Raw genomic sequence first — 19,125 nt, forward strand, 5'->3', positions numbered from 1 at the left:
TGAAGGGATATTATCGGGGTGGATCTAAAGCAACCTGTTGCTATCCTTAGTGCTAGATTTTGTACTGTTTCTAGTGTTTTTAATTCTGTATTTTTTGCATTTCCATAAACTGATATTCCATATTCTATTTTAGGTTTGATATATATATTATAAAATTTTAACAGTGTTTCTTTATTTGCACCCCATGTGTATGAGGATAGTTTTTTCATGATATCTATCCTTTTTAACCCAATCACCCTGGATTTATGTTCTGTCCCTTGTAGGTTTTTGTGAATTTTGTTACATACAGATGGCTCCACATGTGCTCAGCCTCCAAGGAGTCTATCAGTAGGCCCTACTGACTGATCTTGATTTCCCCATTCCTTGAATTGGCAGGAAAATGCGTTTTTCCTTTTAATGCAATTGATATCAATACTGTTATTATTGTTATTGATGTTATGATTACTAAAGTATTATTAAAATCTTGTTAACATTTAAGACAATGAAATAATGCAAAAGAGCCTTTCCAAAAGTCAAGGAAAAGGGTAAACAGGTGAGAAAGGTAGGACTAATAAGTGACCCCTTGATGACTAAGCACTTGTAGAGCCATCTATGTGTGAATACAATAAATAAACCTGTGTTACAGTGGGCATGACATATATTCTTGCCAAACGTGCCGATTGGGTAAAAGATATTATTTTTACATTTTCAATATGGTCTCTCCAGTTTAGTCTTGGTGAGTCAAATCTTAATCCTAAGATATCATGTTTGTTTGTGAAATCCATTTCTTCATTATCTATTTTTATGTTGGGTATAATTCTTATCTTCTTATGTGTAAAACACATTATTTTGCTTTTTGTTAAGTTTATTTTTAGATCCCATGTGGTTGCCCATTCTTTAAGATGTGTTAAAGCTCTTTCTAGGTTAATTGTTGCTTCAGGGAGCCTTGAGGTACCCCACTTGACATTTTTCCTTTTTTAGATATTTCTTCACCCATTTTTATTTTAAATATTCTTTCTTTAAGAAAACTGTAGATCCATTTTAATGAAATACCATTAATTCCTAATTTTGACATTTTAGTTAGTAGTGCATTGTGATTTACTGTGTCAAAACCTTTTTCTAAGTCTATACAAGCTAACAATGCATATTTTTTATTTTTAAATGCATTATTTATGTGTGCATCTATTATTTGTAGTGCTTCTATTATACTTTTATTTGGTCTAAAACCTGTAAGATCTTCATCTATTTTTTTTATTTACTTCTAACCACCAGTTTATTCTTTTTGTTATTATATTTTCGAAAAAAATTTCCCAGTGTTGTTATTCGACTGATAAATCTATAAGATTTTGTCTCTGAGGGGTTTTTGCCTGCTTTGTTTGTTGGATTTATTATTACATTTTAAAATTCTTGTGGATATTCTCCTTTATTCCAGTAGTGGTTTATTTGTTTTAAAATTTTGTTTATTATTTTTTCTGGAGCATAATTGTAAAATTCATATGGTATTTCATCAGGGCCGTAAGCTTTATTTCATTTAGTGCTTTTTATGGCCGATGTCAATTCATTGATCTCTATTTCATTATTTAATTCAATGTTATTTGGGAGATTTAGTATTCTTTCTCTTTCTTCATCAGTCTATTTTTTTTTTTTTTTTTTTTTTTTTTTTTTTTTTTTTTTTTTTTTTTTTGAGTTTTATTTACTGTATTTTCATATTCTTTTTTGAATAATATTAATTTTTTGGTATCTCAGATACTGGGAGGTCATTCTCTATTAGTGGAAAATTAGTTATAATTGTTTTCCCAGTTAGTTTTTTTAAATAGTTCCAGATATTTTTTGAGGGAGTTTAAAAGTCTAATGAGGTACAAAATTTTCCCCAAGATTCTCTTTTTTCTTTTTCTATTATTTGTCTTGTTTTTATTACTAATATTTTATAATCTGTTTGATTTTCTTTATTTGTTTTTTCCCTCCATTTATTAAATGCTCTGTTTCTTAATTTTATTATTTTGTTACATTTATCATTCCACCATGGTTTATTTGGTTTGTCTCTCTTGTTATTCTTTTCAAATTTAAAACATTTTAATCTGTATCTTTTAAAAGGTTAATTATTTCATTTATGAAATTTATGTTTACTATATCTTTATCCAATACTTCTCTTTGAAATTTATTCCAACCCTCTTCTGTATAACTCCATTTGTTTTCCTTAGAGTGAGTTGTTTTTATTAGATTGTTATCTTTTATAGTTATTGGAAGGTGGTCACTTCCTAGGTTAGGGCCTGCTTCTACTTCTAAATGGGTTAATGATGGTGTTGCAATTACTAGGTCTATTGTTGTCTCTTTTGCACTTTGAGGGTCAATTCTTGTTGTCAGGCGAGGTGGTGTTAATAAAATTATATTATTTTGATTAGTGATTTCAAATATACTTTTGCCTGTCTTGTTAGCTGCTCTTCTTTTCATTTTTGGATTCCAGTTACTATGATGGGCATTAAAATCTATGATTATTTTAGGGTCTTCTACCTGTTTTATGTAATATTCTAATTCTTCTGTTTTTAGATTGTTACAGGGGTTGTACATCAAAAGTATATTTAGCCATCTGTTTTTATAGTTTACTTTTATTCCTGTTGTTTCTAATCTATTTTTGTATCCATCATTTAAATTTAAGATTTTATATTGAATATCTTTTTTTTATGCAGAATGCTAGGCCTCCTCCTATTTGATCTGTCCTATCTTTTCTAATTACTTGATAGTTTTGCAAGGTAAATTTATCTTTAATTTTTAGCATGTTTCACAAATGCCTACTATTTCTGGTTGTTCTTTATTTATCAAGTAATTTAGCTGTCTTTTTGTTCTGAATTGATCTTATATTCCACAATATTATTTTATTCATTAAAGTGTTTGATTAAATTCTTAAATATTGGCATTATTTCATTTATTGTGTCTGTGATAATTTCTAGGAATGTTTTATCTGAGTTCATATTGTTAATTAAGTTTGTGATTATGTTGATAACTTCCTTTATTGTTTCTATCCATGAGAAATCTTCTATTTTTTTATTTACTTTTTGTGTTTCCATTTCTTTAATTGGGTTTGGTAATATCCATGCTACAGGAGAATCATTTTGAGTTAAAGGTTTAGTGAGTGTTGGTTTGGGTCGTTTTGTTTTTCCCTTGGGTTTTCTTTGTCTGTTTGTTTTGTTTGTTCTGGTGTGTGTGCTATGTCATTTTGTTTGTTATTTGTATTTTGTATTTTTTTTCTTTTGGGTGTTCTTTGTTCTAATGTTAAGCTCTGAGATTGGTTTAATGTTTGGGCAAATGTTATTGGAATAGTCTGTTCTATTGTTTGTGGGTTTGTCTTGTTTTTAACTTGCTGTTTGTTTATGTAGTATGTTGAGTTCTGGTTATTTATTGGTGTTCTTGGAGTAGTTTCACTTGCAGGTTCCGTTTGTATTGGTTTTAGTTCTTGGAACTGTTTCTTTATTTCTAGGTTGTTTGGTGTTATGTTTTTGGTGTTTATTTTTTGTGCTTCTTTGTGTATTTTGCATGTATTAGTGTTAGGTGCATGATTTTCCTGGCAGTAGAAACAATGTTCTGTATTTGTACAATCTTTATAACTATGATCAAATTGACAGCATTTACTACATTTTTTTTAATTTTTACATGTCATTATCCCATGGCCATATCTAAGACAGTTAAAGCATTTGGGTATTGGGAAAGTGTATTGGTTTACTGTATAGGATGTATGCCCTATTGCAACTTTTTCTGCTAGGGGGCCTTTAAATGTTAATCTTAATGATTTTGTTTTTATCCATTTGTTTTCAAGTTTCTTTATCTTTATTGATTCTTTTTATTCTTATTACCTCTATTATTTCTGATTTTTTTCCACTAATTGTTCTTATTTTTTCTTTTATTTCTTCAGGACTTAGTTCAATTTCAACTGGGAATATTGTTCCATAAGAACAACCTATGTTCTTACTGGAGGCTGGCTGTTTACATGTAACTTTCCATTCTCCCAGTTTTTGAATTTGGTTGAGAGGTCTTAACTTTTTTATATCTTTGACTTCAAACCTTATTGCTTTTCCAATACCCAGTGCTCTTAAGGAGTCTTCAATAATATATTATTGGAATTCAGATTTGTTTATTGATTCCATTAGTTTTATGGGATTATTGAAATTGCAAGATTTTGTTTCATCTGTTAAGCTTATTATGATAACATTAGGGTTATCTTGCCTGTTAATTGTTGGGTCATCGGGTGTGATCGGTTGTGCTTCCACGTTGTTCCTGCCGGTTTTGTGTTTTCTTGGATGCTTAGGATTTGGATCTTGTTCGCTGTCACTGTTTTCTCTTGGTCTTCTATTAGATTGGGAATCGTAAATCATTTCATTTTGAGTTCCAGGTTTAACTCCTGGTTCTGGATTAAGTTCAGTGTCCATTAATTAGCCTTATGTTCACTGCACTCAAAGTATTAAGGTTAGTTTAGATGTTCTCTCCGTGAAGGTTCAAACAGTTCTCTCTGCAAAGGTAGCGACATCTCCAAATGCTCTTATTGATTGAGTTCATGGCTCCTGCTGCCAGACCAATCTGTCTACTGACTTCTTGGTCTGACAGCTCAGAGATATGAACTATGCTACCACGCTCTCTGTGACTTCAACATATTCACTGCAAGCATGGATTGACTGAAAGGGTTCCCCTAACAGGCCCCCAAAGTCCTTAATCTTGGTCTTGGTCCAGGAGACCTCTAGGCTTGTGATACCACTTGCATCCAAGCTAACTATTGGAGGGTCTGCCTCGTATAGCTACTCAAAAGACTTGACCCAATGTTTATGAACCCCAACATGATCTGAGATGATCTTGAAGGACTCCAACAGATCAACTGGGTCTGTCAGGTTTTCAGCTCGTGAATCTATCAGAGACTGCCGTGGTGAACCCATGTGCACACTCCTCCCTTAGTCTGTCCAAGTGAAACACCCTGTGTAAAGATGTGTGGGACGTATGATCCCACAGGGTGGCACTGATGTAAAGATGAAGGGGACGTGTGGTGACGCGAGACAAGACGTGTCCCCACAGGGTGGTACTCTGGTTCTCTGGTTTGTTCTTGAAGGTGTATGGAGTTAAAGTTGTCGCTGGTTCACAACTTTATTTCTGCGAGAGTATGGTAGCAGGACGGGCAAGGCAGGGAGACCTGCCTGGGAGGCAGAATCGTCCCAACCTACCCGCTTGCTGGCAACGAGCGGTCTCCCTGCCTTGCCCGTCCTGCTACCATACTCTCGCAGAAATAAAGTTGTGAACCAGCGACAACTTCAACTCCATACACCTTCAAGAACAAACCAGAGAACCAGAGTAACACCCTGTGGGGACACGTCTTGTCTCGCGTCACCACACGTCCCCTTCATCTTTACATCAGTGCCACCCTGTGGGATCATACGTCCCACACATCTTTACATTGGTGGCAGCGGTGGGATTAGCGTGTTCTAAGGTCAATTTATCAATTGTCACGGCTGTAGACCTGTTGGGGTCGGCTGAGGACAGTGGAGTTATTATAAGAGAAGGCACACATGGCTTTTCTGGTATGTGAGGCATAAAGATCACGTATCCATTTCACTACATCGCTCGGTCACCTAAGAAGAATCGTCCTCGATTCTTGGGTAGACGATGCAGGTGGATGACAGGAGATAGGTGACGGAGGCAAGCGACACAGGAAGTCTCGTATCTTGCAGATGAGCAGGAGGGAAGGTCGCACAGGTGACTTCTAAGGTCAGGGGCCTAGGGAGCTTGTTTGCACAGGTCACTGTTCTGAAGCGCAGGTGGTCTTGACGGGAGCAGCAGTGATGATCAGTCAAGGAGCTTGTCAATCGTTCCACAGGATCGCTTGAAGACACAGTTAACTTGTCAAGCGCCGTGTCAGTCGTAAATGACACGCACACCGTTCTAGAAGATTCTGGACCAAGTTGTTGGCGAGGAGATGAGGACTGAGAGGAGAATCTTGAGAGCGAGGTCTTCGAAGAATCAGGATCACGTCGTTGGCGAGAAGGATTCGTCATCTCGGGAGAGGAGGAGCACCATGGTGATGGCGTCACGAGGTTCGGCAGGCAAGACAGGACCATTCTTGCCAGGGTCACCAGCACAGGGCATCAGGTGTGGTGAGTGGGGCGAGATGCGACGAGATGCGGCGAGGACGTCGGGAGGCAGTCACCAGCGGACGAGGCGGCGGACACGGCCGGAGTTGCAGCAGATAACAAGGGGCATCGGCAGGTGATGCGATGGCGTCCGTGAGTGAGACGAGATGCGGCGAGGACGTCAGGCGGCGATCACCAACGGACGAGGCGGCGGACACGGCCGGAGTTGCAGCGATGTGCAGTGGGGGACAGAAGGGGTCGGCAGGTGATGCAACAGCGAGAACGTCCGTGAGATGGGCTCGTTAACGGGGCGAACGAGGCTTGGCGCGCCAGGGATCGGCGGCGAGGGCAGCGACGTGGTGATCCGAGAGTCAAGGTCAGCGGTGGGCTTCAGCAGGGGGCGTCTGGCTCTGAGGACAACAACGGGAACGACAGTACTCTGTCTTGGCGACAGAAGACATAATGCCATATCTCAGGGAGTTACAATATCAACATGAACTCGTAATGATTAGGAAACGACTGGAAGCAACGTGTCATGGATTCGGAATGGAGTGTTAATTGCAACATTCACCTGAGAGATTAAATGCAGTAATGAACAATCGAGATTGTAGGATAAAATCTCGAGGAAATTACGAGTTTACAGAGCCATGCAAAATACAGGAATGATTCTCCACGAAATAAAATGTAGAATTCATGTGCAACAATGTGAGTGTAGCTAACCATAGAACATATTTCCTTCAGGGAAATGAGAGTAGTTGCATGCGAAAATGCAGGGTTAATGAGAAGTTAATTAAGGGTAATTGCATGCTAGGATACAGGAATAATTTTCTAATGAAGAAACTTATTAAAAACATGCAAATAACACAGGAAAGATTTTCCTATGAAATAGTTCATAATGAATGAACTGGAATTCAGCATCGTGTTGATTCAGAAATCATCACGACATAGATTAACATGAGACTAATTAAGTACTCATAAGTAGACAGAACTACAGAGGAATGAGAGAAAGAGAGAAAGGTTAGGCAAACCGCAGGGCATGAGTGAGTGAGGCGAGGCACAGCGCGAGCGGGAGACAGATGTCAGCTGAGGGGAGATCTCGTTTTCTATGAGGGGAGGAACACAGGTGTTCGCGAGAGCGAGAGGAAATCAGACACTTCACTTCACAGGGGATTTCCTAAACAAATGAGAACAGCGAGGATAAAGGAACTCACCTTGAGGTACTGGCAGGGCAGTGTTGATTGATGTTGCAGGCATCAGGCAACTGCAGCAAATGTTGAAGACTGCGACAGGTGTTGAAGTACTGTGCGCTGAGGGAGGCGCGATGTCAACTCGGCAGGGAAGACTGGCTTCTTGCTTGATGTCGGGAATTCGCAGATGTATCTTGAGATGAAGTCTTGCAGTGACAGAAGTTGACAAAGGTGTCTCCGCTTGCAGGAATCAATAAACTGTCTTCAGAGGGACTTCGTGTGATGTAGTAATCTTCGGAGGGTTTCGTGTGGTGCGATTATCCCAGAGCGATGCCACCAATGTAAAGATGTGTGGGACGTATGATCCCACAGGGTGGCACTGATGTAAAGATGAAGGGGACGTGTGGTGACGCGAGACAAGACGTGTCCCCACAGGGTGGTACTCTGGTTCTCTGGTTTGTTCTTGAAGGTGTATGGAGTTAAAGTTGTCGCTGGTTCACAACTTTATTTCTGCGAAAGTATGGTAGCAGGACGGGCAAGGCAGGGAGACCGCCGCTCGTTGCCAGCAAGCGGGTAGGTCGGGACGATTCTGCCTCCCAGGCAGGTCTCCCTGCCTTGCCCGTCCTGCTACCATACTCTCGCAGAAATAAAGTTGTGAACCAGCGACAACTTTAACTCCATACACCTTCAAGAACAAACCAGTGAACCAGAGTACCACCCTGTGGGGACACGTCTTGTCTCGCGTCACCACACGTCCCCTTCATCTTTACATCAGTGCCACCCTGTGGGATCATACGTCCCACACATCTTTACATTGGTGGCAGCGGTGGGATTAGCGTGTTCTAAGGTCAATTTATCAATTGTCACGGCTGTAGACCTGTTGGGGTCGGCTGATGACAGTGGAGTTATTTTAAGAGAAGGCACACATGGCTTTTCTGGTATGTGAGGCATAAAGATCACGTATCCATTTCACTACACCCTGGAGTGGTCACTAGAGGGATACTGAGTTTTGAAGTGGACCGTAGGGTAGCCACTACCAGCCAGTGATCAGTGCCACAGGACTCGGTACTCCGGTAAACCCTGCAATTCTGAAGGATTCTCCATCAAGTGCTGACAAGAATGTGGTTGATCTCCTTGGCCACAGTGCCCATATCACTATACCATGTCCAGTGATGCGGGTTGGAGTGCTGATACCGGGAGCCAGAAATCGTCAAGCTCTGGGACCCAGTAAAGTCCCGTAGAAGGAGGCTGTTCTTGCTGCTGGGATCAACTCCCGAGCCATGGGGGCCGACGACATCTCGTAGCAAGCTCGATCACAGCCAGATACTGCAGTGAAGTCACCTAGAACAAAACGAATGTCTTGCCAGGGGCAATTATCTGCCATGGATATGAGTTTGGCATAGAAAGCTTCTTTCACATCAAATTTGCACACATTGGTAGGAGTGTACACAGCAATAAGAGACGTGAAACCAAAAGTATGTTTCAGTCTCAATGCCATAATACGCTCATCAACTGGTGTTACCTCAACAACAAAGGGTTGAAGTCAGCTAGAGATGGCTATGCTACGGCCTGACCAGTAGTAGGTGTACCCACCCATACTGATCATGCCGCTGCCAGGTCTTCTCACGTCCGAGAGGGCAGACGCCTGAACTTCCAACCGCACCAATTCCCTTGATAGCAGAGGTAACCACATGTCCTGCCGCAAAGACCAGATGTTCCAAGAGCCTGCCCAGATAGTTCACCTGAGGTTAAACCTCGGCTGTCACTCCAGGGGACGCCACTTCTGCCAACCCCCGCTGACATTGCCCCAAATATAGGGGGTTGGCAGGCTGTGGGGCCTAACATCCACCTCTGGGAGTCCCTTGGGCTTTACCCCCACAGGTCTCATGCTGGGTTGGTGCCTACCAGAGCGCAGGTGGGATGAGTAACTCTTGTTCCCATTCTGCGCCCCAACATTTGCCCTTCCAATAGGAACCACAGCCAGCCTCACTTGCTGGTTGGGAGGGACAACACCTGGCTGGCAAGGCCGACCTCCCTTGAGCCGCCCATTAACCCCAGGGTGGCTGAGGGGCAGGAGTTAGTATGGAGCCAGGGCATGTCCACATACTGGTGGGGCCTCCTGCTGCTCCGAGATCTCCCAGTTTAGCCTAGAACTGCAAGGGGCCCAGTCTCCATTGTTGGCCATGTGGAGGCACTGCAGAAGTCTCAATGACGGAGAGGCTGTGAACTGGCAGGGGAGGCTTATGCAGAGCTGCTCCCTTTTTTGCACTAGGCTAGGCAGTGGTGGCAGCTGCAAGTGAGAAGGCATGCAAGCACTTAACATTATCTGGGCTACCACACCATCGCTTCACATCACTCTGAGTATGAAGCACCCACCCAGAAACTTAGGATGTGAATCATTAATTTAGATATAAATCTCTATCTGAGACTGTAAAATTTATCAGAAAAATATCATGCTCTGATTGGCTGGAAGAGTATATCAAGCTGTATCAAGGTAGAGGCATATACTTCGATACAAACCGAAATGAAGTTTCAATGGGTTCCATTAATGGATTTCTACACACACACACAAAAAAAAATTAGGTTAAAGCCTACTGCTCTGCAAACCACCAGTTGTTGAATGAAATTTTTTCCTGCATTGACTTAACTTAGAATGAATGTATGATGTACGGAACTTGAATGTAATACCCAGTTTCTGCCTTTTCTTGTATAAGTGACGTACGTCTGTGAAAAATCCATTTTTTGTTATTTTTGAAGCTACCCCACTTATTGCAGTAATAATAGAATGGGATCTTTTGTGAATTTTGTTTTGTTGCTCCACAAATGCTCAGCCACCAAGGAGTCAATTAGTAGACCCTGATGACTGCGTCTGGTTTCCTGATATCTTGAATTTGTGAGAATTATGTAAGTAAATCACTTGACAGCTCAGCAGATGATTTCAAATAATCAATCAATCACTTGATGCCCTTAAACTAGGAGTTAAATGTCCTTGTTGAATAACTTTAAGTGCCTGTGGAGTTGGCTTCAGCCATTTTGGTGCTGTAGGTTTGGTGCTGCAGCTTCTCAAAATTGCCACAGTCCACAGTCATTTTCCCTATTACCACTACTTCCTCACCTTAATATCTTTAAAACACTACAGTGGTACAATTATTTATATTGAAATAAGACATAACTAAGATTTTAATAGTTTCAATTAGATGTTAACACAGGTAACAAGGTCAGTGATTGTGCTGTTGAGGTATTTAGCTTTATTGGAGATACATATAAAAGGTACAGAATAACAACATAGACAGTGTTACAAGTCTGTGTATTAATAAACTGCCATATGAATCAGGGATAGGGTAGGTGTGCAACAGGGACCTAAAATCAGACTTGTACAAATGCAAAACTTGATTTTGAAATAATTTTACATGGAATACCTACTCCACCCATATCACCCTCCTCTTTGTTCCTCATTGACACCCTGAAATCTATTTCATGTATATTTTCACAATGGTAAAATGATATAGATTGTCAAGCATATTTTTATAAAATATTTTTTGTTGTTACAGGGAGATGGAGGTGGTGATGAATCAGCTAGAAAGTAATGCATCCAACCTTTCAGAGATAACAGCAATCATTAACAGCAAGCAAGATTCAGCACTGGAAATGATGCAAAGAGCACTGAAGGTGTGTCACATAAAGTGTGAATGTCAAAAAAAAAAAAAAATGGGTTAGATACTAATCTTCACTCTAATATTAAGTATTCAAGTACTGAAAATGGTGTCATAGAAAACATTAGAGGGTACTTAACTTAAACAGACCGAAGGTAATTTTAAGGGTTATCTTAAATAATATTCAATTTATGTTAAGGAACAGCTTCATTTAAAATGCAGGGTTAAGGAAACAGATTAATGGTTTAAATTAAATATTTAAAGAAAGCCCTCCATAGGTTTTTGCTATTACATCTTCGAGAATGTTAAATTATTGCCTGAAATGAATAAACTTCAAGGTTAGTCTTACATATATATATACTTCTGGTTCATAATATTGTTTGTTTGTTTTTATTTATGATTACTATTTTTTGACATTTTTGGTCCACTTCCAATTCCATGGTAGCTAGCCCTACTACTACTGAAGTAACAAAACTAAAATTGAATTCCAGGAAAAATAACAGGAAGCCTTGAGAATATCAAAGTTGTTTTGTACAATTGACTTACATTGCACCAGATTTACTTGCTTTTTTTTTTTTTTTTTTTTTTTTTTTTTTTTTTTTTTTTTTTTTTTTTTTTTTTTTTGAGAAAGGCAACACTGATATATTAGAGTAAGATAGGTAGCAAGATAGTAAGTTCAGAGTAGATCTTGCCAGTTTGAGCCTATAATTTCATATAATTGAGCAACAAACTTAAGAAGCCAATCTTTGCCAGGAGGCTGAAGCAGAAGTTGACAACAAGTAAATAAAAGAATGATAGAAATGGAGAAAAAGAGTATGAATTCATGAATAGTGTGTGTGTGTGTGAGAGAGAGAGAGAGAGTGAGCAAGCGAGTGCGAGAGAGAGAGAGAGAGAGAGAGAGAGAGAGAGAGAGAGAGAGAGAGAGAGAGAGAGAGAGAGAGAGAGAGCGAGCGAGAGCTAGAGAGCTAGAGAGCAAGAGCGAAAGAGAGAGAGAGCGAAAGAGAGCGAGAGCTAGAGAGAGAGAGCGAGAGCTAGAGAGAGAGAGAGACAGAGACAGAGAGAGGAGAGTGAGTGAGTGAGAGAGGAAGGAGAAAAAGAGTGACTGAGCTTGTTCTGACATTATTAAGGCTTCCCATTCTTTTCCCAATGCAGCATTTTCTGGGCAGATGTCTTCAAAACTACTTATCATATCAAATTTCTTTTCTGTTTATATGTTTCATATGATACCAGAGAGTAAATTTAGGGAAATAAGAGCATCATTTCTTGGCTCTGGCTTTGACCTTTACCATATTATAGTATATGAGTGCAGCACTAAACCAAGGTATTTCATTTACAGTATACACAAGAGATTGATGGAAGTGTAGATATTGTAAATGAAATGTTGAAATAGAAAGCTATGATTGTATGCTATGCATAGAACCATCATGAATCATCCCAAAGACGGAAATAATTATTGCTTCAAGTAGCTTCTTCATAATTTGTTAGTTCTGGAGACAGTTCATCCCAATAAGCAACTTCAGTTATGAAAGGTAACCAAATCATGCAATAATTCAACTGGTTGTCATGGATTTGAAAATAGACCTTAAAAGATAAAATGAAAAACTAAGAACATCATCAGTAGAACATGCTAAGGATGTATAGGGACTAAGCTATGTTCATAAAAGCTTTAAAATTATTTATCTCTGATAATAAATTTGCTTGCTTCAAGTCATAACAGAGCAAAATTTTGAGAAGGAATTTATATGTTTGAAGTGTTTTTGGTGGTTTTTCATTTGCTTTATTGAGTTGTAATCCGAATTGTATCTGAACCTCCCTGATAAAATTCCTGTTTATTTGCCATGGCACTTACTTCAAGTATGCTGGTGCCTGAATAGTAAAAAGTAGAAACATTTATATCTGCAATTTAAATGTAATTTTTTTTTTTTTTTTTTTTTGCTGAGGATATACCCCATTCAAATTTACCATTCCAGGACAATACGTCTTTGCTTTTTCCACAAACTATTGGTGTTCAAATGAAAATACTAGGGAATACTCAAATGAGTAGAGTAAATCTCCCATAAAAATGGGGACACCTTAAATTTTATTAGATAATAATATATGAAGAATATGATGAACAGCAAGCTATGCAGAACAAACAGAAATTAGTGTTTATGTAACTGAAACTAAAACTAAATATATTTTTGAAACCTCTATGGATAAATTCTGGTCATGTCGATTAGTGGCAGAAAATAGACTAAATCTCTGTCACTTCTTTGCTGAAATAGTGAACTCTCATAGTCCATAGTTTATGGTCCACCCAAGCCTAGCACAAGTCAAACTATACAAAAATAGATTTCTTGGTAAAATACTTTCTGTATATAAAACTGGGATATTCTTATTCATGTTAATAGAAGCTAAGGGCCTAATAAACCTGGCAGAATGGGGAGGAAATGATACAATGGAATATAATTTATTCAATAGAGTGTCATTTTGTTTTGATATTGGCTATGTATCAAACAAAAAAAAAGCATATCAGGGGTATAGCCATTGACCTTTACAAAAACAAAATTTAATTAATCGTACCAAAGGCTTCATAATAAAATGCTAGGAAAGTGAAAACATGCCTCTGATAATATATTCCATGATAATAGTCCAACATTGGTTTTGATTGTTACAGAACACACACAAACACACACACACACACACACACACAAAGAAAGAAAAAAGAAAAAAAGCCAGAAGTTGTAATTAGAGCTGTCTTAGCAAATGCTTTTAATTAGTTTCACCTAAGTGACAGCCACCAACCCAATGTGAGGTCTGTGGGGCAGAGCCCAAGGGATCCCCACAGGTGGACATTAGGCCTACAGCCTGCCACCCTTCCTTATGGAGATAAGGATTGGGGATTTCTGGCTCCCTGGTATCAGCACTCCAACCTGCATTGCTAGACATGGTATAGCAGTGCAGGTACTGTGGCCAAGGAAATCGACCACATTCTTGTTAGCACTTGTTGAAGGAACCTCAAGAACTGCAGGGTTTACCAGATTGATGAGTTCTGTGGTACTGACCATAGATTGGTTGTGGCTGTAGATAAATGAAATCTGTGTTATATGGCCCAGAGACACGCATCATATATTTACCCATTCCTCATCTATTTCTGTTCATATAACCATTGTCTTTACTTCTTCTGTAATGCAGATGCATTTGAGACAGCAATAATTACTTGCATAGCCTAATTGGCAACCCTCAAACTCATGTTTGTCTGCTACCTCCCTTCAATGGTCCTTCAAGCTGGAGATAACGCATCTGCATCTCTCCTGATCTCTGTACTCCATGCCTAATAAATTCAGCAGGTTAAAAGACCCTACCTTTTCATCCAACCCTCTCTACCTTCCACAGCTAAAGAAGGCATCCGAGGATGAACAACAGTGGCTACCCTTTGCGTCCACTTCAACCCCCCCTCCATCTCTTCAGTGCCCAATCAGTCCAATCCACTTGGACTGATTGAGTCCATTGCCTGAGGTCAAGGCAGAATTTCATCTACCTGGAGAGGAAGCTGTGTGCCTTGACTGAATGGCCATTGGAATTTGCATTGTTCCTTGGTGCACAGGGCTCGAACATTGCTGATAAGGGACAAGCAACATTTCATTAGGAATCTTGCTGAGTAGGTTGAAGGCCATTTCTTAGTAAATGACCTTCGTCCTGCCTATCAAGCCCTCCTTGCAGATGACTGCAATCCACTTAGTGGATGGATAGAGCATCTCAGATCATGGGATTCATATATGTTAGGCTGAGAATTTTGAGCAGCTGTACCAATTATACCTTCCGGTAGTTAGTCTGGACACAAATGATTTTGCAATGCCTGTGCCGGACCCACCCATCAGCAAGGAATCTCATATCTTGACAAAGGCTCGGGTGGTGGTCTCTAAGCTGAAAGGTGGGAGAGCTGTGGGCATATGTGATATCACTACTGAACTGCTAAAGGCTGGGGATGAACCTATGGCATGGGGGTTTCATAATGTCCCGGTTGCCATCTAGCCATCTGGTTCCATTCCTCTGGACCTGCTGAGGGGCATGGTTATCCCTCTCTGGAAAGGGAAAGGGGATTAACCCATAATTGACGGGTAGCATTCATAGTGGCCCGGGCCTTGCTGCCGGGGGCTTATATCGTCACCCGAGCATGCGCGACCACTCATGCCAAATACCAGCATCCCATGCCGTTTCTTTGTAATACTACGAAGATATGTTGTATTTTCAATTTTCATTATTTTTTACAGTCTCTACTTGCCAAACTTCCTGATAAATCGAGACTGAAGGGTATTTTTGTTGTTATATAGACTCCATAGTTGATCATTATTAGGTCTATAGTCCAAATAAAATAAACAGTGTGTGGCATCATGGAGTTGAAATTGTCGGTTTGTTGCATTTTTTTTGTTTGTTGCATGGTAAAAATGAGAAAGTGTTAGAACCGACTTAATCACACTTTCACTGGCAAAAAAATAATCTTTTGCCGTGAATGTAACCAAAAAAAACTCATGGCATGTCCATGCATACTCTATGGCATGTGCGTACGTGCCCCCGGCAGATGGTCCCGCCATGCCATGGCATGTACGTACATGCCACCCGTCGCAATGGGTTAATGGGTCTGTAGCAACAACAATCTGGATTCACTCATGGCAAGTCCATCCTAGATCATCGAGTCATTGTGGAACACTGTTGTGAGTTTGGTTGTAGGCTGTTTGAAGCATGTATTGACCTCAAGAAGGCATCTGCCTTGGTGCATTGGGAATCACTATGGGAGATCCTGAGAATTAGGTGCCTGTCGGGTGGATCACCATGAGGGACCCCTGTGGCTGGAAGCAGAGTGTGGATGCAAGTATACACCCCTGTTGATGATAGCTCCAATGATTTATTAATTGATTAACAGAGAAATGGATATACTATATGCTCAGTATAAGCTCACTTTTATACTCACTAGATTAAGTACAATATGGACTATTCTCAACAGGATAACACAATGTTTTTTATGCTAACAGTATTTTACCTTGAAACATTATTTAGTTGTAATAACCTGACCTAAATTTATGACATGCTACATACTTTTACTGTACAAGGTGAGGAGATATATTGAACCTCTGCCATTCACGATATATCTTCCTTAATATGTTTGTCAGCAGTGTGATCAGCTGTTTAATGAAATGTTGATTCATACTGCTTATGTATCTTGTAATTGTACATTAAAAAATATTTAGTTTTATTAATCATGCAACACAAATTTTACTAATATTTGATATTCATTGCTCACATTTCCATTTAATTCACTGAAATTTGTGAATATATATCACATTGTGAAATTATAGAAACTTTTTTTTTTACTTTATAAATTTGTCACAGTATACAACTTAACCTTCCTGATATTTGTACTACATCTTATGAGAGTGCAGTGTTTCTCAAAATTTGAATAATCAAACAGATTAAGGAGAAACAGTTAAAGGATTTTGAAGCCCAGCTTGCAGCTACACAGGTAGAAAATGAAAGTGAGAGAGGGAGGCTTAGTTCTCTCATTCATAGACTGGAAAATACTTTAGTTCAACAAGGATCAGAGGTAAGCAAAATTATTATTTAGAATGTTAAAGAAGAAATAACTTTTTAGAAAAATGTTCACCTATACATATCGAGAGTGCTTGTAAACAGACACTGCTCATGGTGATTTTGTTTTATTATTATTTTAACTTAAAGGTGCACAGGCACCAAGTAGTTAATTACTAGGCCTGCCTGACCACACCCATTTACCCCATTACATGAATTATTGGGAGCTTTTACTTTAATGCAATTGTTTGATAGTAATATTTGGTAATATAACATTTTACCTGCAATAATTGTTGAAATCTAGAATTTTACATCAGGGAAATATCCTGGGTATGAGCATCATCATATACCTTTGCTCTGTTTTACGTCTTTGTGAAGATGTAAATTCTGGCCATGAATTTGATTCCATCATTAGTTTCCCATAGCCATATTGTCCATGAATTTGATTCCGTCATTAGTTTCCCATAGCCATATTGTCCATGAATTTGATTCCGTCATTAGTTTCCCATAGCCATATTGTCCATGAATTTGATTCCGTCATTAGTTTCCCATAGCCATATTGTCCATGAATTTGATTCCGTCATTAGTTTCCCATAGCCATATTGTCCATGAATTTGATTCGTCATTAGTTTCCATAGCCATATTGTCCATGAATTTGATTCCGTCATTAGTTTCCCATAGCCATATTGTCCATGATAATCAGCACATGTAATTGATAAAGCAACATAATCATCTTTGACCTCTTTCTCCCTAAATTAATAATAGAAAAGGCTTTTAATATGCAAATAATAATGTGTTTATTTCTTTGTGAATATATCTCCTATCACTATTTTTCATAGGGTATTTCTGTTTCATTGTTACTTTTCATGCCTGTTTACCTTGGTCTTTCAGGTTGAAAAAGAAAGATGGAGCTTTGCACAGAAACAAATGAAGATAGAAATTGAAAGGCAAGCAATAGCAGAAGAAAGAAGACATTTACAGGTCTGTTGCCATTCTGTTTAATATTAGAAAATAAATAATTCCATTTCTGTAATAAGTAACATGCACACACACGTACACACACACACACACACACACACACACACACACACACACACACACGTACACACACACACACACACCCCATGTACACACACACCACCCCACACACACACACACACACACACACACACACAACACACAACACACACACACACACCCACACACAAAACACACACACACACGACACATACATACGCACATGCACACACACACATGCACACAACACACATGCATACACATGCACACACATGCACACAACACACGCACACACACACACACACACACACACACACACACACACAACACACACACACACACACAACAACCACACACACACACACACACACACACACACACACACACACATGCACACACACACATACACACACACACACACACACACACACACACACACACACACACACACATACACACACACACGTGTACATACACACTGTAAAAGGCTATCATCCTTAGTACAATGGTGAACAGAGGGTAGTTATACTTGTTAACGGCTTGACTCTTTATTTCTGAGAGTTGATACCACGCAGTATAAAACACACGAGACATGTCTAGTTATGGGTAAGGCGCTACGCGGGTCGCAGCCAGCTGCCCGGAGGGAGAGGGCGGAGCTGACCTTAGCGCGCTGGTCGCTGGCGACGAACTCTCGGTCAAACGAGGTCAAATATAAAATGTGCCCTCCGCCCTCGCTGAGCGGGTGGTTCTTATTTGGGACTTTGGATCCGCGTGTTAACCAGCCACGTGGTCCACTGGTAACAGAAATAGATTTATCAACATCCTCTAACAGAAATAGAATTATCCACATCCTATATTGCTCAGCCACCTACTCGCGCCTCGCCCTCGAGGCGCCTTCAAGGGTGACCTAACTTGGCTGGTCGTCTCGTTCTCGTGCATCGTCCTGGTGCCTTTACGTGGCTGCTCGTCCCTGTCGTCCTCATCCTCCTGGTCCTTGGTGTAGTCTGTCCGTCCTTGATGTCCACACGTCCTCGAAAGTGTCGCACAGGTCCTCCTTGACTTCGGATTCGTCTAGACCTCCTCGTAGTCCTCGTCCAGGCCGAACTCGGCGGCGTCCTCGTCCACACTTCCTCACAGATCTTGTCCAGGTCCTTCTCGCGTCCACACATCCTCGTAATCTTCATCCGGATCTACGGGCGTCGGGGCAGGGGCGGCATCTCGGGGCAGCTGATACCTGCGTTACGAGCTCCTGGAATTTACTGGATCTGCAGGCGTCCGCCAGGCGTCGCCTATGCGCAGCATCCTGGGGCGACTGGTACCTGCGGCAAAAGTGCTGGTTTGCTGGATCTACGGGGAGTCTGGCAGGCAACGCCCGTCCACTACACTGGGACGGCTTAACACCTTTTCTGACGAAATCTTGGTCCGCGGGCTTATGGCGATCTTCGATGACGTCCTTCCCACGGCATCCTAAGGTGACCGGAACTGTAGCAGGTTCTCCTTCGGTGCCGTGTCGGTCCGACTGCAATATATAGTCGGGGAGCCAGATCATACACGTAAGGGCCAGAGTAAGAGAAAAAGAAAGGCAACAGAGAAGAGGGGGTGTTATCTACCACTAGCCGG

The 19,125-nt window shown here is 40.2% G+C and overlaps 2 protein-coding genes across 2 annotated transcripts in view; one reads left to right on the forward strand and one right to left on the reverse strand.

Moving 5' to 3' along the window:
* Nucleotides 1-19,125, forward strand: part of LOC119574352 (golgin subfamily A member 4-like) — a gene marked incomplete in the record, with an annotated part of 119,056 nt that overhangs the window by 24,448 nt on the left and 75,483 nt on the right. Inside the window, 3 exon segments of the mRNA XM_037921555.1 lie at nucleotides 10,822-10,939; nucleotides 16,373-16,504; nucleotides 17,380-17,469. Of these exon segments, the coding sequence (XP_037777483.1) occupies nucleotides 10,822-10,939; nucleotides 16,373-16,504; nucleotides 17,380-17,469 (340 nt within the window).
* LOC119574353 lies at nucleotides 5,460-7,655 on the reverse strand. Its single transcript, XM_037921556.1, has 2 exons — nucleotides 7,295-7,655; nucleotides 5,460-6,493 (listed from the first exon to the last, which is right to left on the reverse strand). The coding sequence occupies exon 2, from the start codon at nucleotides 6,069-6,071 to the stop codon at nucleotides 5,586-5,588; it is 486 nt and encodes a 161-aa protein (XP_037777484.1). The 5' UTR covers nucleotides 6,072-6,493; nucleotides 7,295-7,655; the 3' UTR covers nucleotides 5,460-5,585.

The sequence above is a fragment of the Penaeus monodon genome, chromosome 6 (assembly GCF_015228065.2).
Source record: "Penaeus monodon isolate SGIC_2016 chromosome 6, NSTDA_Pmon_1, whole genome shotgun sequence".
In the NCBI taxonomy this organism is placed as follows: domain Eukaryota; kingdom Metazoa; phylum Arthropoda; class Malacostraca; order Decapoda; family Penaeidae; genus Penaeus; species Penaeus monodon.